The sequence below is a fragment of the Apteryx rowi genome, unplaced genomic scaffold (genome assembly GCF_003343035.1).
Source record: "Apteryx rowi isolate R43461 unplaced genomic scaffold, aptRow1 scaffold_1014, whole genome shotgun sequence".
NCBI lineage: Eukaryota > Metazoa > Chordata > Aves > Apterygiformes > Apterygidae > Apteryx > Apteryx rowi.
The window spans coordinates 41,959-67,858 of record NW_020447214.1 but is presented as its reverse complement, the minus strand read 5'-3'; the positions used below and the strand labels follow the sequence as shown (position 1 = coordinate 67,858).

General features: G+C 55.3%; 2 protein-coding genes across 4 annotated transcripts; one reads left to right on the top strand and one right to left on the bottom strand.

Moving 5' to 3' along the window:
- Positions 1-692: 692 nt before the first annotated feature.
- LOC112965413 (partitioning defective 6 homolog alpha-like) lies at positions 693-6,634 on the top strand. The gene is made up of 3 exons (XM_026064373.1): positions 693-722; positions 1,205-1,511; positions 5,494-6,634. The coding sequence occupies exons 1-3, from the start codon at positions 693-695 to the stop codon at positions 6,279-6,281; spliced, it is 1,125 nt and encodes a 374-aa protein (XP_025920158.1). The 3' UTR covers positions 6,282-6,634.
- A 3,906-nt stretch (positions 6,635-10,540) lies between these two features.
- ENKD1 (enkurin domain containing 1) lies at positions 10,541-25,582 on the bottom strand. 3 transcript variants are annotated; one of them, XM_026064225.1, is made up of 9 exons: positions 25,439-25,582; positions 22,384-22,512; positions 20,083-20,191; positions 19,104-19,328; positions 17,514-17,686; positions 13,698-13,859; positions 13,037-13,206; positions 11,950-12,086; positions 10,541-11,436 (listed from the first exon to the last, which is right to left on the bottom strand). In XM_026064225.1, the coding sequence occupies exons 2-9, from the start codon at positions 22,450-22,452 to the stop codon at positions 11,276-11,278; spliced, it is 1,206 nt and encodes a 401-aa protein (XP_025920010.1). In that variant the 5' UTR covers positions 22,453-22,512; positions 25,439-25,582; the 3' UTR covers positions 10,541-11,275. The 3 variants fall into 3 exon arrangements, with proteins under 3 accessions (XP_025920010.1, XP_025920027.1, XP_025920020.1); XM_026064242.1 differs by lacking the exon at positions 22,384-22,512; XM_026064235.1 differs by lacking the exon at positions 25,439-25,582 and having other exon boundaries at positions 22,409-22,484.
- Positions 25,583-25,900: the final 318 nt, after the last annotated feature.

Sequence of the window (25,900 nt, the reverse complement as noted above, 5' to 3'; positions counted from 1 at the left end):
GATGTGCGCGCTCGGCCAGATGTGCGCGCTCACGGGGGGGTGTGCTCGGCCAGATGTGCGCGCTCGCGGGGCATGCACCTGCACAGGCGCGTGCGTCCGTGGGTGCCCCATCCAGATGTGCACGCTCGCCGAGGCGCACATCTGCCCAGATGTGCGCGCTCCCCGTGGCGTGCACTCACCCCCACGGGTGCGCTCCCCGCGGCGTGCAGCCACACCACGGGTGCCCTCCCCCAGGCGCCCGCTCGCCCGGCGCCACGCTCCCCGTCAGGCCTTCGCCTGCCCGCGCCTCTGTGCCGAGGCCCTGCTTCGCCCCACGGTCCCTTTGGGCCCCCGCTGGCCCTGCGCACTTTGCCCGCACCCAGCCCCGAGCACGGCGCAGCCGTGGGGGCTCTCTCAGCGGGGTCGTCACCGGATTTGGGAGCCAGTTCTCAGCCGGCTCCTCTTTCGTCGCATCCAACTCCTCCAATAATTAACGAAGTCGCTCAAGAGGCGCTACAGAAGCGCCCGTGTCACAGGGCAGGGAGCCCCGGTGTCACGGTGCCGCCCCCCGTGCTGGCTGAGGCCGTCAGCTAGGGACGGTCCTGCTCCGTCCCCGTTTTAATTCCTCTTTTTTTGCACCGTCAATGCCTTCCGGTCGCAAATGGGATTAGTGTTTCCTCGCTCGGCGGAGGGCGTTGGGCGCCCGCGCCGGGATGAGCGAGCTGCGCGCCCAGGGTGTTCTTGTACGGGCCAGGTTTGCCGTCCCCTCTCATCGGTTGGGTTCGGTGTCCCCTCTTGGGCCGACTTGTAGTGAGTTACACCAAAACGTGGGTGCTTCTAGCGCTGGTCAGCCTGGCAGCCGTGGCTACGGGTACGTCTGGACAGTCCCGCCGCTCCTCCTTCCTCGCCCGCGTGAGCAGACCTCCGCCTTGTCCCTTCGGGGTTCAAAGAGGAAAATGTAGAGCTGCTTCTCCTTCTCTTCTCGGAGGCCAGGCCTGGCAGACGGGCTGCGCGTGGGGCGCTGATGCCCGCTACCCTTATCGCTAGAGCTGCCCCAGCGCTGAAAAGATTTGGGCATTTGGTGCCGGCCGAGCAGTGAACGAGACAGGGAGGAAGGTTTTGGGAGCAAGGAGGGGAAGAAGAAGGGGTTGAAGCTCAGGATTTCTGCAGAAGGAAGGGGTCTCTGCAGCAAGGGTGCTCCGGCGTTGGCCCTTCTCCCTACCAGCTTGCGGAGGAGCTCTGCCGTGGGTCTGTCCCGTGGGCCGGGAGCGAGCCCTGCCCCGCGCCTGACCCTTCTTCTCCTCCGCAGTTCGACGCCGAGTTTCGCCGCTTTGCCATGAAACGCTCCAGCGTGGGCAGCTTCCAGGACTTCTACCGCCTGCTGCAGACCGTGCACCAGATCCCCCACGTGGACGTGCTGCTGGGCTACACGGATGTCCACGGCGACTTGCTGCCCATCAACAACGATGACAACTACCACAAGGCCCTGTCCTCCGCCAACCCCCTCCTCAGGGTCATCATCCAGAAAAAAGGTGAGTGCAAGCCGCCGGGGCCGGAGAAGGGTGCTGGAGCCGGTGCTCCCCTACGGAGCCAGGATGTCCTCCAGGGAGAAGGCGAGCGGGTTGAGCCAACATCCCGTGGTACCTCCGGTCCCGCGGTCGGGCTGCGCTGTTGCCTCCACCGAGTTGAGGGTGCGCCGCGTGACGGTCTCCTGCCTTGCCAGAGGTTGGGCCCACCTGACGCGTACTCTCCGGCCACGCTCTTCGGCGGACGGCTCCAGCGGAGATGTCGCCAGAAGGGCATGAGGGCAAGCGAGGGGCGAGCGCTGGGCGACGTGGTGGATCTTCCCCACCACGAAGGGCCGCCAAGAGGGGCTGCTCTGCCCCGGCGGGAGGCTGCGCACAGCCCGTGCTGCAATTCCCCGGCTGGAGAGAGGGAATCCTCAGGATTCGCTGCTTTGAAGTCGCATTTCCAGCCAGGCTTGCGTGGGCTCCGTAAAAACACAGCATGCTCTTGTGCCTGCCGCCGCTGGGATCCCGATCCAGCTCCCTCCCCTAAGGCCACGGAAGCGATCGTTTTGGCAGGGCTCTCAGGGTTGCCAGATGCAGCTGATTCCTTTTTTTTTCCCCTCGTCTCCAGAGGGAGGAGGCCCGTCTCTGCCCCGGCAGCCCAGGGGCTTGTCCTGACCGCAGAGGCTTGTCCTCGGAGAGCAGCTTCCTCCTTCTGGAGCGCGGAATAGCCGCGGTAGCGACATCCCTAGGAAGGGCTGCTGGCGCTACAAAGATGAAAGGCTTCTAGTGACAAACGCCTCGGGTACGTCTCACCTTCATCGGGGCGGTGGAGATGAGGCCGGCCCGCGAGACGCCCTTCTGCCCAGTTTATTAGCGCCGAGGCTTTTTAAGCATCCGGCGAAAGTCCGCGAAGCTGCGGCCTGCTCGGAAAGCCCTGGCTTCAACGGCACGGCGCCCGCAGCAGCCTGGGGTTTCCAGCTAACGTCTGGACGGAGCCCCTGGGCGAGCGGTGATGCCTTGCTGGGTCCTAGCGGCATCTCCGGCCACTGTGCTGCTGAGCCGGGTTTTTCCTCCCGCATGGGGGTGATGCGGGAAGCACTCGCCTTGCATTTCGTTCCTCCGTGGCTAAATGGGGACCAGGAGGCCTTTCCATCCGGGAAAGGTACCTGCATGGCTTGGGGACGTGGGGAGATGGCAGAGAGGATCCAGGCTGAAGGCAGGGAGGGGAGGCCGGAGCCCGTGACCTGCTCCGGGAGCTGCCGCCAGCAGCAGCGTCTCCCTGGCACTGGAGGGAATCCAGGCTGCGCGCGATGCGTCTGTCGCTCCTCTTCTCGGACGAGGGAAAGCGGAGGTGTAGCGAGAGGTAAACGACTTGCCCAAGGTCGCGGAGCCGGCCAGGCCGGCGTGCCCAGATCTCCCTGGCATCCGGGTGGCCGAGCGGCGTTCCCTCGTCCCTGGCTCGGGTGGCTTTTGGTGCAGGCCTGCAGCTGGCTTTTCCCAGAGCCGGAGCCGGACCTGGGCTCCAGCGTGGGGAATTGGCTTGGGGCTGGGACGTGGGCTCACGCCGGCTGCCTTGTTCCCAGAGCCGCCTCGTTCGCTGCTGGGAAAAGCCCGCGAGGGGCGTGTGGGCGACCGCGCCGAGCTGGCGCGGCGCAAGAGCGGGCGGCCTCTGCCCCGCACCGCGGGCAGCGGGATGAGGAGGACGAGGAAGGCTCCGCTCGCCCCGGCAGAGGCCGGGAGAGGGGGCACCGCGGCGGGAGGCGTTCGGAGATGGCCACGAGCCATCCCTGGGTGAATCACGTCTGATTTAAAATGGATCCAGGTCACCCCAGGGCTGGGCTGTAGTCAAACCAGTCCGGGGCGGCTGGGGATGCGGCTGCAGGGCCTCGTTCACGCGCCGGGCTGGGCACGGGGCGTGCGGGTGTGCGTGCACACGCGTGTGCGTGTACGCGTGCACGCACGGACGTGTCGGTGGGCTCCAGAGCAGCAAGACGCAGCCGGCGCTGCAGAAGGAGTCGAAGAGCAAATGTTACAAGCTCCGTTTCTCTGCCGTCGCCCCTTTGGATGCCTCCTTAGCTGGACTGGACTCTCGCACGGAGGCGGCGAAGTCCCCGCGGGTCCCGCTGGGCTCGCAGGGTGCTTGTGGCCAGTCCGGTGGGGTACGCGGGAAAGGGGACTCGGCTCCTCTGGCCTCGGGGCGCCTGTGGCTGCCGTGCCGCTGGCTCTCCCCGGGGAAGGGCAGGGAAAGCCCCGCACCGCTAGCAGGATGGGGCCGACCTCGCGGCGTCGCTGGGGCCGGCCTTGGCCACGGGGCGCCGACCTGCCTGGCCCAGCCGCTCCGCACCCCTCGGCTCGACCCCAGGGAGCGGAACCGCTCGCTGCAATAGCTGTGGGAAAGCCTCGACCGCCCTTCCCCGAGCTAAAAATAGGCAAGGGAGTATTGCAGGGAGATATTTATAACCCAGGAGCCCTGGCAGGCTGGCTCGTCCTGGGAGAAACCCTGCTGCCTCTGGGCTTCGTGGGGGTCTCGGCACCCATCCGGCCGGAGTGGGCTCCGGGTGCTGCCGGGGGGGCACATCCGGGGCGGATGCTGCGCCTCGGTGGCACGGGGGAGCTGCTGCTTCCCCCTCGCCGTGGCACCGGGGCCAGGCTCTCCGTTACTGTCACCATCCTTTTACCGGTGTTGGGGGTTGTTTCGGGACTGTGCTGGATGGCAGGATAACCCATCGGCACAGGCTGGGCACCCCTGGGTGCTGCTGGAAAGGAGCTGGGGGTGCCGGTGGTGCCAGGCTGAGCCCGAGCCAGCAGTTGCTCTCATGAAGCAGTCTGCGCGCCAGGCGATTCGGAGGAGCGTGGCCAGCAGATCGAGGGAGGCTGGTAGTCCCCGTGGGGGACTTGCCGGCAATGCCACCTCCAGTTTTGGGCCCCCCCACGTCAAAAGGGACGTGCAGAAACCAGAGAGGGACCAGAGGATGCTCCCAGATGGCCGGGGCCTAGGTGGGAGGTGGCGGAGCCGGGTCCCCCGTGGGGCTGCCGGAGGGGAGGCGCCAAGGGGGACCCTGGCGGTCCCTTCCCACAAACGCTGCTGCGGGTCCTCCGAGGCCGGCAGATCCCCCACTCACGCGGCCTGACTCACCCTCAGGGTGACTCAGCCCTGGGGAGCAATTTGGCATTACAGCACGCAAGCCCCTGGCAAGTGGCACGAGCTTGTCCGACCTTCCTCCTCCTCCTCCTCTCACGGTGCAGCCAGGCGACCTATGATCCCAGGGCACTGCACCGCTGCCGTCGGGGATGGGCCTGGGGTGCCAGGGCTGTGAGCCGGGACAGGGGCCGCTCGGAGGGGGGCTGTGCGGGGGCACCGCTGCCCCTCGCTGCCTTCGGCTCCTCGCACCCCGCAGGGTGGGCGCAGCGGCTCCCCTTGCAGCGAGACCGAGCCGAACTGCCTCTGCAGAGCTGGCACCTCCGCGGGCAGGACGGGCTAACGGCGTGTGCCCGGCATCAGCGTGGTGGGGTGGATTCGCCCCGCTGGGAGGGCCCCGAAAGTGCCTGCACCCTCCTTGTGTGGGGGCAGCTGGTGCTGGGTTCCCTTTCTGCTAACCCAGACTGGGGCACTGCTGTGACTCCGGGGCCATCAGGGCTGGCAGCTCCAGCGTTAAGCCGCAGAGTTTGGCTTAAAGTGTGATTAAGGCTGAATCACTGGCTGGATCCCACTAATCCTGGCCTCATGTATGCTGGGTAATCCCAGGAGATGGGCCCAGAGCCTCAGCAGGGTAGATCCGTGCTAGACACCTGCCCCAGCAGAGACCTGCTGCAGGAAAAGCCAGGGTGATGCTCTAGAGAAGACAGACCCGTGAGACCTGGGAGCAGGGCACTTCTCCCACTGGGTCCTGTAATAGCCGAGGCCAAAGGACCTGGTTCCCTGAGTCACCGGGTGATCGCTGGGGCAGGAGGCACCGGCTGGCTGAGCACTGCCTGACCCCGCATCCCCCCTTGCTCTCTGCAGCAGAGTCCGACGCCAGCGTCTTCGCCTCCAACTCCTTGCAGCGAAAGAAGAAGGGGCTGCTGCGTCCTGCGCACTACCGGGCCAAGCCTCACCTCCTCATCGGCATGCCCCAGGACTTCCGGCAGATCTCGTCCATCATCGACGTGGACATCCTGCCCGAGACCCACCGCCGCGTCCGGCTCCACAAGCACGGCTCCGACAAGCCGCTGGGCTTCTACATCCGCGACGGCGTCAGCGTGCGCGTGGCCCCGCAGGGCGTCGAGAAGGTGCCCGGCATCTTCATCTCCCGCCTGGTGAAGGGTGGCTTGGCGGAGAGCACGGGGCTGTTGGCCGTGAGCGACGAGATCCTGGAGGTCAACGGCATCGACGTGGCCGGCAAGTCCCTGGACCAGGTGACGGACATGATGGTGGCCAACAGCCACAACCTCATCATCACCGTCAAGCCGGCCAACCAGCGCAACAACGTCATCCGCAGCAGCAAGGCCTCGGGCAGCTCGGGCATGTCCACGGACAGCACCCCCAGCCAGCAGACACCCAGCCCGGCCTCGCAGTACTTGAGCAACTACAGCACGGCCGAGAGCGACGAGGAGGGCGACCTGGTCATCGAGAGCGACAGCACGCCCCACTACGTCCCCAGCGGCTGCCCCAATGGGGGCCCCGCCGACAGACCCCTCCAGCGGAGCCTGTCCCCGCACAGCTCGCAGGGCTCCCTGCAGTCGCTCGGCAGCCACGACGGCAGCCCCGGCCGGGGCAGCGGGCGGGAGGACGGCACCCTCCTCACCCTATAGCCGCGGGGTCCTGCTCCCCCGAGACCCTTCGCAGCAGTGTTACGGGCCGGGCCCCGCGGCCGGCCGGGTTTCCTCGCCGCCGGACTGTTCGTGGGCGCCGGGGCGAGGAGAGGGGCCGCTGGGGAGGGTGCAGAGCGGGGCTGCCCCTCCTGCCCTCTCCCAGCACCCATGCGCACGGGGAGCCCCGCTGCAGTTCCTGCTTGCACCAGGCACTGCCCACCCACACCCCCAGGCCTCCCTCCCCTTCTTCTTCCAAACAAGTTGGGGTTTTTTTGTTTTTTTGTTTTTTATTGTTTTATTGAAATATGCATCATCATTTAATATATTGCAATGGACAGTAAAACCTTTTCTAGAAAGCTCTCCCACTTGTCCGTGCTTCACTTCACCGCAGGTGTCAGGCCCCATGGAGCCCAGCTGCCCTGGGGCTAATGGGGCCACGGCTACTTGCTGTCCTCCCTCTCGACAGGGAGGTGTCCCTATGGGACAGGGCAGGCCTGGCCCATGGTCTGTCCCCTGGGAGCACGTCGGGTCCGGTACGAGCCTCTGTGTACCCAGCACAGGTCCTCTGGGAGTAAGGGCCATGTAGGTCCCCAGGTGGGGGATAGCAGCTAGGGACCCTGGCCATCCCGCAGCCTCGCTGGAGGATCACGTGGCCCTACACGTGCAAGGCAATGCCTGGGAGCTGCGACCACAGCATGGGAGCTGCCAGGCTTTGCTGCTGCTCTAGGTGACCCCAGTGAGATGCTCCAGGGAGGCCCATTGCAAGGAGGAGCAGGGGTTTGGGAGGATGCTGGGACACATCTCTTCTCCATCCCATGGTGTGTGCCCAGGCTGTCCTGGGCAGCAAGCCTGGCATGCTACCCAGCGTGGTGAGCCTCATCTGGCCCATTCCCACCTTGCAGCGGGGACAATGTGCTGAGTTTGCAGTGGCCACCTGGCAGGGAGAGGCAATGGGATGTCTGCAGGGAGCTGGGGAGCACCCAGGCTGGCAGTGGGCACCCGTAAACCCTGCTAGGGATGGTGCATCTCCAGCCTCCTCCTCCAGCTCCAAGTGTGGAGGGCCATAGCCATCCCTCCTGCTCACCTGGGGTCTGCATAGCACCCCAGCACCCTCAATCTCTCTCCCAGCACCTTGTGCCTAAGTCTCATGTTAATGGTCAGTGGCATCTGGTGTGGGCCGTTGCCAGGCTGTAGCTGCAGCTTTGCTGCCAGCCTAGTCCAGCCCAAGGACAACAGAGGAGCTGCTGTGACTGCTCCTCCAAGCATCTCTCTGCCTAAAAGGAGGATGCTACGTGGGTTGGAGTAATACTCCCACAGAGCAAGAGCTTCCAGGGACCAGTCAGACTCATAGCAGTGTTGGCTTCTCTGTCTCACACCTTGTTCCTCATCCAAGCTGGAAGCAGGCCTGGCCAGATGATGGCTGGACACCCCCATGGTCCTTCAGCCTGGCTTGGCTCATACCAGTAGAGGCTGAGCAGCCCCATCAGCTACAGCTCAGGTGGAAGCACAACTGGCTGCAATGTCCCTGAGGATCTGGCTTTCCCCAGATGCTGCATCCACTACCTCCCAGTCTACCCACACACACTGCAATCCCAACCCAACCTTCTCAGGCTTGAAGGCCTCTAGGCAAGAGGGAAAGATGGGGATAGCTGCTCAGAAAGCCTCCCACTCCCCATGACCTGGCGTTGAGGTGGCGGCAACACTTGTGGGGACCAGCACTGAGGCATAGGGCTGCCTGAGGCAGCCGTGTTACTCACCACATCCTGCCCAGGCCGATGCTGGTGGAGGGAGAGCCAGACCATTTCCGCCAGCAAGAGGAACAGGTCCTGTTCACCTTGGCTAACCATCAGGAACTGAATCGATTCCAGCAGCCACACGCAGCTCCTTGTCCCAAGGCAGGGATGACCGAAAGGCACACAATGGCACAGTCCAAACTTGGCCTGCACCCTGGAAAGGCCAGCACATGCAGCACGGAGGCAGTGGGGCCAGCTGAATGAGGCCTGGGTGCTCAAATGCAGCATCCCCTCCAGGTACATGGGAGTCTGGATGGCTGGCCCACAGCCCTCCTCGGCTATCGTGGCAGTGTAGCCTTCACCCAACACTACCTTTGGGCTCCCTCCGTGAACCCCTTGGCTCCCCTGCACCAGGGTACCTGAAACTTCGCCAGCAGCTGGAAAGGAAGCCGCTGTATTCATTTAGCGAGGATGATCCTACTGGGCTGGTTCTCCCTGCTGAAGGTCTCTTTGCGGGTGCTACTGCCAATGGCACATGGTGGGACTTAGAGCATGGGACATGGAAGACCTGCAACTCTCAGGGCCTGAAGGGACTACACTGATTCTCATTTTTGATAATATGTCTGGAGAGCAGCCCAGGTCCCAGTCTTACCTGGAGCATGCAGGATCTTAGAAGAGCAATGGAGGGCTGAGGCTCAGAGCAGCTCTACATGCCCCAGTCCCCCCACGCAGGGCAGCTGAGGGTTTCCGAGTCTGTGACAGCCAGCCAAGCTGTTACGGGGGGGGTGCTCACAGCACAATGAACCAGGCCCCAGACGGGCAAGAGAGCAAACCAGACAGCAAAGCTGGTTAAGCCAGACTTGGTTAGGGCAGGGAGGTCCACGTGAGCTGGTTTGCATGGCCCTCAGGCTGCCCAGGAGCAGGGCTGGGGCTGCTCTAACCACAGCTCTAATCCAGCACAGCTCAGTCTCACTGTGGTCTGCTTGCCGTGAGGATAGCCCCGAAGGAGCTGGGGACAGTTCTTCCAGTTTGGCATCGTGCCTTCTCCAGCTTCCAAGCACAGAAAGCTTCAGCTGCCCTTGGCAGCAGCATCCTTCCTCGATGTCCCAGGGCACCGCAGAGCATCGGGCACCTCAGAGCATCGGCCCACAAAGAGGCTGTGGGCAGAGCTAGACTGGTCTGCAACAGCCCTGGACTGAGACTGCTTGGGATGGTACAGAGCTGCTCTAGATCCCACCACTGAGCCCAGCAGTGTCCAGAAAAGTACTGAAGAGCAATAGCAAAGTGGCCAGCACCTGGCTTGTCCCCCATCCTTACAGAAAAGGAGGATTTCCCTCTTTCTCCTTGGCCAGTTTGAGCCACAGTCTCAAACAAGCAGGCCTCAACTGAAGTCCATACTAGGGCAGATCCTGTTCAACAGCTTCACCAAAGACTGGGACAAGAGCACCGAGTGCACCACCACCACGTCTGCAGAAAACAATTAATTGCTGTGTGCTGTAGGACAGGGCTGCCTCTCAAAGGAACCTCAACTACCTGGAAAAAAGGCCAACCAGGACCTCATGAAGTTCAGCAGAGGGAAATACAAAACCCTGCCCCGGGGATGGAATAAGTCCATGCAAAAGGACACACTGGGACAACTGGCTGTGGAACAGATCTGCAAAAATACCCAGGAGTGCTGGTAGATGTCAAGCTGTCTATGAACCAGCAGTGTGCCCTCATGGTGGTGAAGGCCAACTGCACCTGGGCTGCACTGCAAGAGCACTACGAGCAGGTCAAGGGAAGTGATTATTTCCCTCCACTCGGCACTCATGCAGCTGCATCTGGATACTGTGCGCAGCGTTCGCCCCCTCCCCATGCAGTGAAAGGACAAGAGGCAACTGGCACAAGTTGCAACAAGGGAAATTCTGATGGGACTTCAGGAAAAAAAGTCTTCCCCATGAGAGTGGTGCAATCCTGGGACTGAGGCCCAGAGAGGTGGTGGCATCACCATCCTCAGAGATTTTTCATACTCAGCTGGACAAGGCCCTGAGCAGTCTGATCTAGCTGTGGAGCTGGCCCTGCTCTGAGCAGGAGATGGACTAGGACTCTCCAGAGATCCCTTCTAGCCTAAATCCTTCCAAGGTTCATGCAGCAGGATCATTGCAAAGGCCTGCACAGGTCCACCTATGGCACCTGACGGTAAGCAGGCAGTGAGCTCACCTGCACAATGACACCTGCCCTGCTGTGCTCTGCATACCTGAAGACTGGGATCCGGCTGGATTTCTGCTCATGTTTGGCTTCTCCACTCACAAGTCCACCAATGCATCCCAACATCCCAGCATTCCGATACCTAACCTCACTGGCTCCTTCAGGCTTGCAGAGTCTGCTGCCATCACATACAGCCCACAGCCCCCATGTGGGGGGACCGACAGCTCTCCCCTCGCTTCTGGTTTCCACTGGCCCACCGCCACCACCACCACTCTTCAGGCCCTGCTGAGCCTGCTCAGAGCTGCAAGTTGCTGTACACACCAAAGGAGAGAAACAAGATGTTTTATTGGAGCACATCCTGCCCCATGGACAATGAAGGTTTCTGCAGACACCCTGCTGGGTTGGCTACTGACAGATGCCCCTGCTGCCGCCCCAGCTCTTTCCTGGGAGGGAAGGACTGGAGTGCTCTGCCCCTTTCCCTTGAGCTGTTCCTTAGCTGCTGAACACATCCAGCAGGTCAGAGGGTGTACAGGCACCACCTGTGTGCTCAGGATAGGTCAGCGCTGAGGCCCAGGGCATGCATGGCAGACATGCAGCACAAGTTTTTTTGTGGCTGCAGCTGGTCAGGCTGCCTCTAAGTGCAGCCAAGTGTGCAGGTGCAGGAATGAGCCATGCCCAAGGACTAGTTAAGGAGAAAAAGGGGCACAAGGAGCACCAAGCCCAGAGGCAGCAGCATGGGAGACCTCCTACCATTTCCAGAAAAAGGGAAATAAGAGGTGATGAGATCCATCTGGTGGATCAAGAGCACAGAGCAGACCTCTGTGAGAAGTCAAGCAGTACAGAAACAACTGTTCTCCATACTGCACAGAGATAGTAAATTAACTCATCTCCCTTCCTCTCCCCTGGACGAGACACAACCTTGGAGGGTGAGCAAGAGATGCCAACTGCACATGAGACCTGCATGGGCCCAGGGTCCTGAACTTGCCTTCCTCCCTCCCAGACTGACTATCAGCCCTTCTCCAGCAATGAAGGATGTTCACACAAAGCAGCACAACACACCCAACCCCCAATGGCTCAGGAGTCTAGTTTGATGAAGACCTTGGGCCTGGAAAAAATTTTGAGGGCCTCCTCTATCTGGGATAGTTTTCTCTCTAGCTCCATCCGCCTCTTCTGAATGCTCAGGGTGTCTGCACGCACTGGAAGCATCACCAGGTCCTTCACCAGCTGCTCTTGGCCTGCAAAAAAGGAAAGCTGCGTAAGTGGAAGAGCAAATAAAGTCATTTTTGTCCAAACACTATGAACTTGGAAGCAGTGGAACAAGGACCTAGAAAGAACATCCATCTTTGGATTCAAAACACAGCTGGATCAGGCCCAGAGAGACCTGCTCTAACTTTGCAGTAGCTCTGCTTTGAGCAAGGGTTGGACTAGAGACATCTGAAGGTCCTTACAACCTAAATCTATGATTTTAAGAGAAACCCTAACATCATTGGGCCAAGCCCACCCCTGACGGTCCTGTAACTTGCAAGCCCTACCAAGCTGGAAGGGATCATTCTTTCTGCATACACACAGAACACACGGTTCAAGGGTGGCTATTCATGCAACATCTCAACTACATGTCTTATTCTGGACAACTCATCAGGGGGAAGAAAATTAGGTGGAAAACCTGTGCCCCAGAACTTTGCTCTCCCTAATCCTGGCTAGGATCTCTTATTTTTCTGAGCTAGAATTCCTATTTCTTTTCCTCTTACTCTGCTTCAGATTGCTGAGGGTCTCCAGCCGCTGGCCCTCGGGCATCATGGTATGACCAGGCGGTGTGTCAGGATCTGGCAGGTTTCGCTGCTGCTCCTCCAACTGTCTGCGCCACAGCTCCTTCCTCTCCAACAGGCTGGCAAGGCAGAACAAGAGCACATTTTGGCATATTTGGAAGGAAGGGTCACCCAGGGCAGGACAGCCCAGGGAAAACAGACAGAGGCTAGAAACTGGGCCCTCCAAAGCCTCCCAGTCCCCATGTTGCTGTCTGAGGACACAGAGATCAGTGTTGTCAGCATGCACAGACCATACTCCACCCACCCTGCCAGCACATGCCCTTGCCAAAAAGGGAAACACCCTTATACTTAGCCCACACAGACTTAGGCTGGATTTGGACTCCTTGGAGGCAAGAGCTTCTGCTCCCTGCTTCCAGTCCAGGCCACCGAGCCCTCTCAAAAGCATCTATGGGCAAATGATGGAATGAACTCGTGGCTTACAGCCAGGAATGCTGACAAGGAATGGCAGACGCAGCAGAGAGCCAAAGAACTGAAACAGTGGTCAGTCTTAGGACAGTGTCACCCAGAAGCTGCTAGGGGCCACAGAACCATTTTTGTACTTGGAACCCCAAAACGCAGCAAATTAACAGTTTGCTGTTCCTTAGACTCCAAGCGCAAGGCAGGATGAACACTTGCGAGGCAAAGCAAGCTATCTGCCTCTCTGAAAGCACCTTTTCATACTGAAGCTATGTTGCATGGAGCAACAATCTGAGTTTACAATCAGGCAGGAGCACATTTCTCAGAACTCACAGAGCATCCACATGCTAGCATCAACATACAGCAACAAGCAAAGGAGGAGGAGACCAAATTCTTTCCAAGCTCAGTCACGCTGGCCATGGGATGCTCGTTAAGTCAGCAAACCAGCAGGGATTGTATATATTCCCCAGGCTACAGCAAATTGCGCTGCTAGCATATGGCAAGAGACACTCCTACGCTCATTCCCGTTTCTATCTATGCAGAAGCTGGCGGACAAGGGGAAGAGTCAGGCTTGTTACAGGAAGCCTCGTGGACCAAATTGGGATATACATACTACTGTGGTACGTGGCCCTTTTGTTTGGTGTTGTACTCTTCCTGCTCCCGGTGCTTCTGTTCCAGCAGCTCAGCCAGGGTTTGCAATGACTGGGAACGCCGCAACGGGGCCCGCTTGGCGTTGCGGGCATTGTGTTTAATGAAGTCAATGCTCTTGCCCTCCACCTGGATCTGAAAGGAGAGAGAGGGAGGCAGTGGGGGCTGGCTGGGCAGACGCACTCGTGCAGCTGCCCCCCAGGGGACAAAGCAAATAGTCAGGGACCTGTACAAGACACCGAACTGCAGGTGTACTACAGTAGGATGGACATTTCCTCAACCAACCCCATCTCAGTACCCTGAAAAGCCCTAGGAAAAGCAGATGTGAGATCGCTTGCACTTCTAAAGCGAGGAGGTGGGATTTTCAAAGGAAATTTCAGTCTCTCTTTAAACATGAGCAAGGAAGAAGCCAGAGCATAGTATTAGCAATCCTTGAACCCCTGTCTCACCACTCCTGTGGTCAAGGTCCTGTTCCTTCCTTCCAGCCAGAAACAGTATTTACAGATCTCCCTGCTCATGCAGTGCATCCGACCCAGTACTTTTGAAGGAACACATGAAGAGTACAAAGCAGGAGCAACAGGCAAGTGTCAGAAAACCCAGGAGCATGCAGTCAGCATGCAACTCACCTTGGCTTCGGCACCTGGTGCCTCTGGAGCCTCTGTGTCTGCCTCTGCTTTCATTCTGGCAAGGCTTGGAGACAGTGGCCTGCATGGCTTGATCCCAGAGCCACATCGAGAATATGCCCTCAGGAATTTCAAAGCCTCTGGATTTGGAGGTGGGGAGCTTTCCTGGGAAAAGCGAGAAAAGACATGCTACTGGAGGGATGCTGGAGTAAAGAGAAACCCATTCAACAAAGTTTGGGTGGTCAACCACAAGCTCAGCCACAAGTTTCCAGCAGACAGATGACAGCATGTCCTTTCTGCCACTATTTGGCAGAAGTTCTTGGGGGAAGGCAATCCATACACAAATCATAGCCAGCAAAGGCCAAAGCAGACCGCCAACAGCATCAAATCTGGACCTGTCAACTGAGCTTCGTGAAGTAACACTAAAAAAAAAAAAAAGGAAAGAAAAAAAAAGAAAAAACAAGCATGCAGATCACATGGATGCAAAGCATTGACATTGTTCCAGAGAGTCCCTTTTTACTGACTAATCCTTTAGGCATGGAAAGACAGCAACACCAGATGATCCAAGAGACTCACCTACCAGTGCTAGGGACAATCTCAGTGGTGGGACAATCCAAACTGACAGTGATCATGACTCCTTAAAAAGCAGAGGGTGAAAAGGGTAAATGGCAGTGTGAAGTAAGTGTTCTGAAAGTCGAGAGACACATACCAGTCTCCCTAGTTGGCAATGCTATAGAATTTGAACTTTCAGTAGAAGCCACCCCTCCTTCATAAATCTGAGACATGCTACAGAGACCTGCTATAGCAAACTTTAATGAAATGGCATATGCAGGCACGAAGCTGGCAGACGCACAGATTAGATGCTGTCCTCAAGGTTCACTCTATTCAGCACCCCAAATCTGTGCTTATCCTATTCTAGACAGAAAGATGCCCAGCTCAAAACAGGAGAAGAGAGTGAGAGAGTCTGGTGGTTTGGGGAGGCTGGAATTGTATCTCAAAGGCATCTTCAACAGCAGTGATTAGCATCAGCACAGTGCAACACTGGTTGAGGTCTCAGTCAGTCTTGTTGCAGACTCCCTGTTAAATAGCCCCCAAACAAACTCTGAAAATTGGAAGTTAATGCTGTGGCAAGTGGGTGGCCTTATGACAAATACCACTAGGACACTGCTCTACTTCTGGAAGTTAAAGGGACTAACGGGTATCCTCCAGATCTTTACAGACACCCAAAGTCTCAACTGCTCTGTCACCAAAGAACTGCAGTCCACTTAAGGCAGATTCCTTGTTGCCTGGTTACTTGGTAGTCCTGAAGACTGAAGGGGGAGATAGAACAGTAACATCAGCAACGCTGGTGTAAAGAGGACCAGGCTGCTACTGTATGCGATGCCTCAGCACTGCCTAGCCTGATCATACTTCAAAGTCTTTCTTCAAGAGACGCCAGGAGACTCAGATCTTGCCGACAAGTTAATGAGAAGTTCCTCTAACTAGTGTGGTCGATTAGAAGTCAAATAAATTTGTGATCTTAAGTAGGAGTGTGCTAGCAGAGCACAGTGTGCCCCATCTCCCTTCGTGAGAGCACCAAGACACTGTCAAAGCCCTTTTCAAAGAAGCTGCTACAATTAACAGCCACAAGGACAGATGAGAGAAAAGAAACCCCACACAAGACATCAAGACCTAACAGAATCAACTTAAATCTCTCAGCAGAAGCTCCACAGAAGATGGAGATCCTTCAGAGGGAACGCACTAGCTCTAGGAGGGCAGCAGTAACAGTTAAAGTGACATGAGTCAGCACCAGGGCCTTCTGCCACCTCCCTCTGGAGGAATCTGCAGAGCACTAGTAACAACGTGCAGAAACTGTCTGCAAATAGACCATCCCCTTCTCCCCAGAACAGAAGAAAAAAATATCTCAATCTTCCTCTAACCTAAAGGATTTGTCAAACAAGAGTGTAGGCTTGTGTTCCTAAAGCACATGTGGCTTTGCTCCTTTCTACATGAAAGGGTCATGGATGTCACAGAGTGGGTTGGTGGCAGACTGGAAAGAAGGGATGCAGTATTTGGAACTACTGGCTTGGAAATCATCTTGCCAGTTTTTGCAATTGTTGTCAATACATATAACACTTTTAGTGTCAAAAGTTGGTCCAAGGGCTACAGACTGGAGATGAAGAGGGACTTGGTGAAGCTTCCAGCTCACTTACTGAGCACCAAGGAAAGGTTTGCATAAATGAAGATCACCCAGTTTGCACCTACCATCTGCACAAGCGACAGCTCACTGTGTGGCTCCTTTCCACACAGAGCAGTTGGTGCCAAAGACAGAACAGAGAAGGAGACCATGAAGGAGTACTGGGGACTTGCAGAGGAACAAAGCCCTTTCCTGAGCAGCTGACAAACCTGAAGCAAAGGGGAATGCAGGATCCAACAGTGAGAGGTTACTCCTGAGAGCCAGCTGCTTAACAGCTGAAGTGGCAGGTCTGCACCTCCCCTTCCTCAGCAGGCATCTCTCATGAGAGGCTGAAGCTGGAAGGGAGCCCCCACGAACCGCCAGGAGGTCTCTAGGGCTGATGGTGGGCACAGCACTCTTGCCCTCAGCTGTGCGGCAGGGAGCAGACCACCTATAACACTAGGAGCCACAATGTCTACTTCTTTTGGCTGAAGGAAGAGGACGACTGAAGGCAAAGGTCACCTGAATGACAGAGGCCTCCCAGCTCCAAACTGATGATCCACTCAAAATGGATCCACCCAAAATGGATACACCCAAAGATAGCAGTGGAACTTTTCTTATCTCTCCCTGTGGGCCTTAGCTGTACAATCCGTACAAACAGGTACCCTTCTACCCAAGACAGCCCACCTCATACATTTTGCAAGGCCCTCTGACAGAGGAACTACTTGAACACTGTTAGGCTCAGGGAAGCCACCAGGGAGAAAAGATTATTCAGAGAAAGAAAAAGAAAGCAACCAAAGAAAAACAAAACCTTCGCAAAGCCAGGCAGGTGTGCAGAACATGAGCCATAAATGTTTCAGCACAGAAAGCTTGGGAAAGACTTAGAAAACAAGGCATGACCCACATCCCTTCTCCCACAAGCACATGTACAAAAGATGAGAAGTACACACACCCTTACAGGTTGTGCTAGAGCTACGAGGCCTCCACCTTGATTGCCTGGGTAGATGTTTGTATGCACCCACTGCACAGTGAATGTTCACCGGGACAACTGCTTGAAGAAGAATCTGGAGATACAGGGCCCTCAGGACCCCTGAGGGTCTACAGGCTCGTAACAGGTGGACTGGAGTTCAGTGGCCAGCAGCCTGAAGGCCTACCTCTCCTTTTCTGTCCCAATTCCATGCAGAAATGGTGAGGACCATGATCTGTGGGGCAGAATACCACAGCCTTTTGGCATGAACTCCAGACAAGAGTTGCCCCAAACACCGTAAAGTTGAAAAGCTGGATACACCTCAAGACATTGCACATGCTGTGCAGGCTGCACCGCATTCCCCCAGGAAGCGCCTTTAGATCCCTGCAATAGAATGGCCAAGTGGGAGCCTGCAGCCACAGGGGCGTGATGGGATTTTTCTCTTCTCTGCTTCCCTTATGTGAGGGCTTTATTTGGCCAGACAGGACAGGGATTATTACAGCAGTTGCTCTCTGGATCCACGCCACATGTTCTTGCTCAGCATACAGTCCCACTATCACATCTGCCCTCCCTGCTTCAGCACTGAGTTGCCCCAAACCCATGGGGTCTGGGGCTCTCCCGTCTCCAGTGCCCCACAGACCCATCGGCTGACCTGCACCCCTGGGCCTGAAGAGTTAAGAGCTCAGTGGGTACTGACCTGAAGTTTGGCCTTCACCTTTGACTCCACATTGTCATATTTCTGGGATTTCCACAGAGCCTTCACAGGCTTGGGCTGGCTGTGCTCACGAGCTTGCTCCTTCTCTTTGCATTTCTTCTGAATCTCCTTTATTCGCCTCACATTTTCCTTCTCATGGTCCTTGGACTCTTTCCCTGCACAGCAAGGGGAGACAAAGCCTTCACCCCTCAGACACTGCCAACAGACACAGACTCTTGGAGCACCAGAGTTGACAGCTCCATCATCAGAGCGAGTTCAATTACCCACAGAAACCTCAAGCTCTCCCCTCTCCTGCAGACTCGACAATCTGTTGCGGGCTTTCCTCCCATGCTACATGCACATTCCTGGAGTGACTCCACTCTGCCATGGACTAAGACCCCAGAGTGCCTGGATGAGTGTCAGCACAGGTCTATGTGCATTCCTGGTGTTGGCAGACTCCCTCATTCTTAAGGAACATGGCCCACTTGTCCCATTTTGGACTTTGCCAGACCAACCATGTCTGCCCTTGTCATACTCTCGAGAGCTAGGCCAATGTTCATGTTTCTGAACCTAACAAAACCAGCTCTGCTTCACAAGAAAAGAAAGGCGTCCAGCTGTCCCTGTCTCAGATGCCACGGAGAAGATCAACAGGTCTGTTGGGCACGGAAGGGAATGCTGGTTAACAGCAACCACAGAGTCTTGAACCAGCGCTGTTCTTGGTTTCAGGTTCAGGGCCAGCTGTTTTTCCAGGAGACATCACCAAAAATTTGGAGCATATTTTTTTGGTTTTGAATCGAGCAACAAAAGTGATCCCTCCTTGGGCCCCCCAAGACAGGGAAGAGAGCTGACACAACCAGACCCTCTTCCATTCCCCTCCTGCTTTGGCACAGCAGTTGTGGCAGCCATCAGCTGACATTCACCACACTGGTGACAGATAGGGCCAGGGTCAGCACCAGCATATGAGGCAACTTAAGTGACAGCCAGTACTCGGCTTCCTCTCTTCTTTTTTGGACCTCCCTACTTACTCTGGGTGACTTCCCTAGGGAAGGGAGTGTCTTTTGCACTTTGTACTTCCCTCCACTGTTCTCATTATCCACGTACTTAGACTGTTTTCCTGAATCCTGGCCTCAGTAGCAATGAATTCTCCAGGTTAAACATGCTCTATAAAGATGGATCAAGTGAAATCCTAATATAAGTTTGACTAAAATGATACTGGTTATATTCAGAGGCAGCAAATTAGAAGGGCTGGATTTATTTCCAGCATCTCTAAATAGTCTCTAATCCATGACTAGTCCTCAGTCCAAATTAAACAGTGTCTTTTTCACAGCCCATCTTCCAACTGCAGACCTAGGCCAGATTGGAGTCAGGGAGGCCACAGCAGCAACCACTCCAGGATGGGCAGTGGCCCAGGGACATCACTGCCAGCCCACACACAGGCAGACCAAACGCAGGAGATGTAGTGATCAGCCCTGTGACACTCAGGTTCTCCCACATCTGGGGCAGCAGAGCAGAGGAATCCACCCAAACCCCTGACGTTTCATCCCTGGTCCTGAGCATGAACCACGTCAGCAACCATGATTCAGCTGTACTTACTCTTCACTGGCAGGCCCCTGTCAAGGGAGATCCCTTCAAGCTGCAGTAAGAGACTGACTGTTCCCTTTTGCCCTTTTTCCAGAATGTCCCTTCCAGTGGGACGAATGCGAGGGGCTGGCTGGACCTGGCGGGCACTGCCCAAAGTGGGATATGGGTTAGGAATTGGGTCCAGGGAGCCAAAGGTAAAATCCAGCTTCTGTGCATTCCCTTCCAGCCTCCCTCGAGCTAAAGAGAAAGAAACAGAAGCAGGTTATCAAGAATGACTTTACCTCATGCTTTTCTTCACCTGCAGCTATAAACAATACACAAGGCACCTCCCCACCTGTACCTTATCTTTTCCCATCTTTCAGGTGTACAGAACACCTTTAGGATCATCATCAGTGAGGCAGGAGAAATACCTGCACCAGTACGAGTGGAGACCAAGACTGCTGAGCACACCAAAGAGTAAGGACATAAAACCTTTGAGTCCAGCAAAGGGCTACTAAGATGATTAAAGGACTAGAGCATCTCTCACAAGAGGAAAGGCTGAGAGAGCCGGGACTGTTCAGCCTGGAGAGGAAAGGCGGGGGAATCTTATCAATACCTTTAAATATCTGAAGGGAGAATATAAAGAGGATGGGGCCAGAATATTTTCACTCATGCCAAGCAATAGGATGGGAGGCAATGGGCACAAAATGAAGCACAGGAAGTTCTGTCTGAACATAAGGAATAACTTCTTTGCTGTGAGGGTGACTGAGCACTGGAACAGGTTGCCCAGAGAGGTTGTGGAGTCTCCTTCCTTGGAGATATACAAAAGCCGTCTGGACAGGGTCCTGGGCAACATGCTCTATGTGACCCTGCTGGAGCAGGAGGGCTGGACTAGTTGATCTCCAGAGGTCCCTTCCAACCTCAACCATTCTGTGATTCTGTGAAAATGGGTATGCTGTCTCATGTCAAAGTCCAAAAAAAGCAGATACATTATAAGCACTCAAGGACTCACCTGAGAAAGGACGTTTGTAATAATCTGGAAAGAGTGTAGGGTCTGGAGGAATGGGTCCAGAAATCTTGGATGGCCCTTCACACATTCTGCTGTCACTTGGCTTCTGCAACTGAAACCAAACATCACTGAGAACAGAAATGAATAGGGCTCATTGAGCCATTGAAAAGCAACATTTAATACACATTTAGACTTCTGACCTTCATTAGAAAGAGCTCACACCCAGCTACAGAAACATCCTGTAGGAAATCAGCCAAAACTGGACTCTGTGGGGTGAAGGCCCTTAACAGCAGCACCATCCCCACTGTATGACTAACCAGTGTTCTTACCAGAGTTGAACCTGAAGTGTCCATGGTCACTAAAATACCTATATTTTCAGTACAGAAAATCTTTCCTGGCTTTGCTCTCCCATACAGAAACATCTAATACAGATAGGCAAGCAGGAGCCAAGCTGTTATAACTGCCCTGTGTGCTTTTAACCCACAGCAAATACAAGGTAGTTTGACATCATCTGACACATTTTAGCCTTAGATTTGAATTATCTTGCACCACGGGCTCTTTCCAAATAACTATGATGCTTCACACACAACCCGCCCAATGTAACCCGAATCCCCCACCCCATGCAGCCAAGTCCCTCTGCTGTATCATGAGCGAGAGATGTGCCAGTGAAGTCACCATGTTTGAGCAGGCTGGGGTTGAACCTCAAAAGGACCCAAGACAAAACACTTCACCCCAAGACTGTAGGGGCAGATGCTTCATTTCTAGGGAAGAGTCCTGAGACAAAAAGAGCCCAGCTGGTCTCTCAGATCTCAGGGAGAAGGGGGAGTTAGCTGTTTCTGAAAACATCTTGTTCGTTTCTTAATAACTTTTCAAAGCAGACCAACGGAGACCAACACAGATCCACAAATCCCTGTCCCAGCTGCTTTCTGGCATACCCCGTTATTGGCTGTCTGGTCTAGCTCACACTGGTTCCTGCTGTCTCTCTCTCCTCCCTCTGACAAGGAAGGAATACACTGCCCTCCAACACGCGAGCGGCCAGCATCTATGTCCTTGTGATGCTGACCGAGATCTTTTGGACAACAAACTTGGGGGACTTGCTCCCTGCTCAGAAAATGAGGATTCAAAACCACTGATTCTGCATCAACAGGCCGAGACTGCTGGTAAACTTCTGGCAGATGCCACAGGAGCTTGACCCCGTATTAGGATCACGCCATAATTTTGACGGGAGCCAGGACAGATTGGCTAGAGTAACTACTGCTCAGTTAATGAGCTGGGGCTAGAACCGGCATGCCCTTACTCCCAAGTCAGTAATTTAAAGATTTCAGAGACAGCTGCATGGGAAAAAACCCTTTCAGGATCCTCAGCATCCTAGCACTGAAGGGAAACAGCATCTTCAGTTTAATTTATAAGCCAATAAACGATCGGTACAAGGATGAGTGAGCCTGTGTCATAGCAACTAATGCACTGCAGTCTTCCTTGCTAAATCACCCTTGTTGATGTGAGACCCATTAGCAAAAAGCTGTTATTCATCTCCCGCACACAAGAGGCAAGGTAAGCAATGGTGACTATTGCACATCAGTAAGCAAGTTCAGTGGCTTGTCTGTACCCAGTTACTCTGGAAAAGCTGTTTCTAAAGTTCAGAACAGACTCTCAGTCTGAGGTAAGAGGACATTGTTTTGGTATTATTTGGTCTCCTTTTTAATGGATCCAACTAAGCCAGGACAGGTTCTCTTACTGTAGAAAAAAAGTGTTCACCACGAAATTACTCTAGAATAGGTACTGGCCTTGAAATTCACATCTGATCTTGATCTGAACTCACTTTCAAACCCAGTAATTTACACACAAAATGACAGACTGAAAGCGAGACCTGTAACAGAGCAGGCAATTAATGCGGGGGATTGAAGGAGGAAAGGCAAGTTGACGGGAGGCGGGGGATGGAGGGCTGACTTAAACCTTAGCACAAGTCACATCTCATGTCCCAACAGCACCTGGCCCTGCCGCATGGAATTTGCAAATTACACCCACTCCCTGATTTGCAAGTCACATTGCCTCTGGATTTGGATCTTGCAAGATCAGACAACCTCATTACAATAGTATTTTGCCTATCTAGGTATCTACAGAGAACTCATCTTTGTGGGATACGAGCCCTTAGCATCAGTCTCTCAGTCCTAAGATGAAGCAGCCAAGCCTTCAACTACCAACGATCAGCACAGACTTCCCAAGCTGCTGCTCTGCTCCTGTTTCTTGGCCGTGCCAACCAAAGGCGCATGCAGACGACACAGGCGAGAGAACCTAATGGCTCACGTCTGCCAAAAGGGGATGTGCTGACCATCTCCATGCTCTCCCGCTGCCATTCCCATCCCTCTGCTTCATTTCTTGTGACAGCTCTGCAGCTCAGATGATCCTGTGTAGAGCTGATTCAACTCACTGCACCTGCAGGAAACAATTCACTTCTTTTGGTGGGTTAATTTTCTGCCTGTTTGACCTTCTGTTTAAACATAACCTGGCTGCTGCATCCACGGGGGATCACAGAAGCACTGGAGCAAGCACAAGGACAACAGTGGGTGCGTTTGCCTGTGAATACAGGGGAGGAAGGAAAAGAGAACAGAAGTAGCCCTTTTCAATAGTGACCTGATAGCTGGCTCAGCCACACTGGTTAAATTGCACCCAGGAAAGCATCTTCTTTACCTGTGTGTTAGAACACTAAAGGTCAAAAACACAAATATCTGACTGCCCTGAAGATGCCAGGAGAAAGACACTATTTAGGGCCTTTGCAGGCTATGGCATTTTAGAGGTGCAGGCAGACTGTGAACTCAATCCTGTCAAATACAGGTAAAGGGATATATATGTGCAACTCCTCTGACTTCTTAACCCCACGCAAGACTGCAGAACTGGCTAGGGAAGCAGTGATGCTGCTCCTAGCCACAGGGCTACATGAACCCTAGATTTCTATTCCCTGCTCACCTGAAATTAGCCCAGCTACAAAAGAGGTGTACCGCAGTTGCCAGAGTAACCAAAATACTTCAGCATTCCTTATTCATCCAGTCTGAGCCAGGCTGGCTCAAAGCATTTTCTTTCTTGACTGGGTGCTCACTTTCTCTTCGGGACCACAGCTTAATCCCGGCCTGGGAGTCATGAAACACAGCTCCAGCCCTACCTCTTTCCCAGAGTAGCCCGATAAGTTTAAGGACCATCGATTCAACTCTTCGTGCTCTTTGTCCCAGCTAATCAAATGGTAAAAATGTTACTTATCCTCCCAGTAAAGCAGCCGGAGATCTTTCAGAGCCTGGGAGAACCGTGACTTCATTTTTGTGGCTTGTTTTTGTTATCGTAGTTAAGGAAACTACAAAACGCACAAATGGACACAGCTTTGTCAGGTGTTCTTCACAGCCCAGCCAAAACCTGAACCTGAGCTATATCTGACTTTCAAGCACTCCCTTTTCTTCACAGATCACATTGCTGCTGTGCCTGGGGCCCTGGCCAGAAGGCTGCCGCCACACACAGAGCCGAAGCAAAACTAGCCTCATGCCTTCATGAGCCAACCTCTGCAAAAAGCACTGGAAATCCCACAGCTGTGATAAGCTGTGGTAACTAGAGCAAATCATCCGAAACAAAATAAAGGGCTAGTCTCAATTCAACTGGTCTTGGCTGTTTGCTCCATCCCTCCATACTCTTAGCTTAAATGGCAAGTAACCCTGGGATCACCCTTAGGGCCCAGTGTCATGCAGGCTGGCACACAGAGCTGGGATCACACCTATCGCAGAAGCTCTAGGGCAAAATCAGGGGTTAGGAAACAAGGTCACAAGAGCAAACGCTGCAGGTCAAGAGGGACCGAGCTTGCTCCTCTTCCAGCCGAGGGCTGAAACGCTCCTTGCTTCCAGGATTCCAATAACAGCACTAGTTCGGCACGCAGGATGAGTGTGTTTAATAGGAAGGGGAAGAAGAGAATGGAGACAGAACAGGAAAAAAGAGAGGGTGTGGAACTGGACAGTGTGTCCCTGACTCCTGAAGCCTAAGTGACACTCAAAGTGCAATTTACTGTACCACGAATCTATCCGGGTGACTTTAGTCCACGCGCATGCTTTCCCCTTGCTACTCTGTGCAGATCGCAATGCGATAGACTAATAATCTCCTTTTAACACCATTCCCCATGCATTTTCCCTCAGACACCAGCTCCTCACCACCTGCCAGTCTCTGAGACCTATTTTCTCTTTTGACTCTCTGAAAACAAAGGGGGCCAGGTAGAGCCAACTGTGGTGCTGGCGTTTGTATTTGGGACATCTGTTCCCTAGGAGTTGGGCCTGTGTCCATGAACAGCCCCTCAGGAACAAAGCCAGCTTACACATTCTGTCTAATGAGTCGAGAGCATATCCTGCAGCAGCAGCCTTGAACAGGAGGTAAATGAGAGCTGCGCTCAGCACTGGAAGGTAGGCAGAGACTGATGCGGGTATTTCAGAGTAGGAGCGGAGATGCAGCCAGATCCTCTATCACAATGACAAGGAAGGCAGTGGAGGAGGACAACAAAAAGACACCCCACCTTAACACGTGGGATTCTTCTCTGATGCAAGGATGAATCACGTGCTGAGATTACAGGACCTGACACGCAACGCTTAGCTATCAGAGATGGAGACAGAAGCTTGCACGTTGGGGTCCAAAATCACCACTGGCTGTTTCATTACAGAAAATCAACAGAAAGCCTGTTTCGGGAGTCGTGCTGAGATTCAATACCCCACTGAACAACATCTGGATACCCCTAAAAAACATCCCTGGCTCCTTTCATTTCCTGTGTTACAAGGGAGGCAGTGGGTGGGAAAAGGGCAGCCAGAAAAACAGATCTCAGGGTGCCACAACCTGACTGCCCAGAAAATCTGGAGCAATTCACACAGGTGCCCAATAGTTTGGGTAGGCAGAAGCTCACCAACGCTTCACCAAGGGGGTGCAGCGACCCCTCCTTCCCCTAGGAGACCACCCACTGCCCGAAACAGCCTGTGGCTGATACAGTTCCACCACAGAAAGGCTGCAGGCAGTCGCCAAAGCTGCGCTTCACTAATACTTCATTAATACTCTCAAAACAACCGAGCCACCCCTGCAGGTCCCCAGTGCTGGGCTTTTCTGAGCCTCACTCCATCACGCTGAAACTCCAGTCACATCTGAACGGCCCACGTGCCTCAGCAAGCCGATTCCTCCAGGAGCACCGTATCCTGACACCAAAAACACCCTGCTCACAAACAGCCTCGCTGTCCAACAGGGACCAAGAACCCAAGAAACGTTCCCACTGAGAGTTAGGCAAGGCTGAAAAACAGATCGCTGTAGGACGAGGCACCAGGATGCCTCCTTGGATGCCGGAGGGAGAACTCACCGAGGGAGGCCGCAGAGAGACTCTTCCAGGCGAGTCCTGAAACCAGGAACGAGGCAGCGCGCCGAGGAGCCTTCCGACGAGCTTTCCAGCGCACCTGAAGAACCGGGGTTACAGATCAAGGGCTCCGCAGGAGCCGCAGCCCCGAGCCGCGTCCCGCTTGTCCACGCAGCTGCGAGTCCCCCCCTCTGCTCCCCCCCCCCCAGACCTGGTGCTGTTAAAACCCCGACTAGCCCCCGACTAGCCCCGAGCTTGTCGCGTTTCAGCGTTAAACCAGGAGCCGCAGCAGGGAGCCTGCGGAGAGCAGCGGGCCGCAAGCGGAGGCCGCGGCCTGACCCGCTCGGGCCCAGCGTTGCGCTTCGCCCCGCAGGGAGCCCCAACGTGCCCGGCGCCGCGGGGCAGCCGCCTCCCCGCGCGGCAGGCGGTGCCTGCGGCCCAGGGGAAGGCGGCGGCCCTGCCACCCCC

What these genes read in the sequence shown, in the direction of transcription:
- LOC112965413 (XM_026064373.1), top strand. Translation starts at nt 693, where the DNA reads ATGAGCGAGCTGCGCGCCCAGGGTGTTCTT. An exon ending in TGCGCGCCCAGGGTGTTCTT is followed by an intron (nt 723 to 1,204) that starts GTACGGGCCAGG and finishes TCTCCCTACCAG; the next exon opens with CTTGCGGAGGAGCTCTGCCG. An exon ending in GGTCATCATCCAGAAAAAAG is followed by an intron (nt 1,512 to 5,493) that starts GTGAGTGCAAGC and finishes TGCTCTCTGCAG; the next exon opens with CAGAGTCCGACGCCAGCGTC.
- ENKD1 (XM_026064225.1), bottom strand. Translation starts at nt 22,452, where the DNA reads ATGAAGCAGAGGGATGGGAATGGCAGCGGGAGAGCATGGAGATGGTCA. An exon ending in CACCAGGTGCCGAAGCCAAG is followed by an intron (nt 13,207 to 13,697) that starts GTGAGTTGCATG and finishes CTCTCCTTTCAG; the next exon opens with ATCCAGGTGGAGGGCAAGAG. An exon ending in CCTCAGCAATCTGAAGCAGA is followed by an intron (nt 11,437 to 11,949) that starts GTAAGAGGAAAA and finishes CCTTTTTTGCAG; the next exon opens with GCCAAGAGCAGCTGGTGAAG.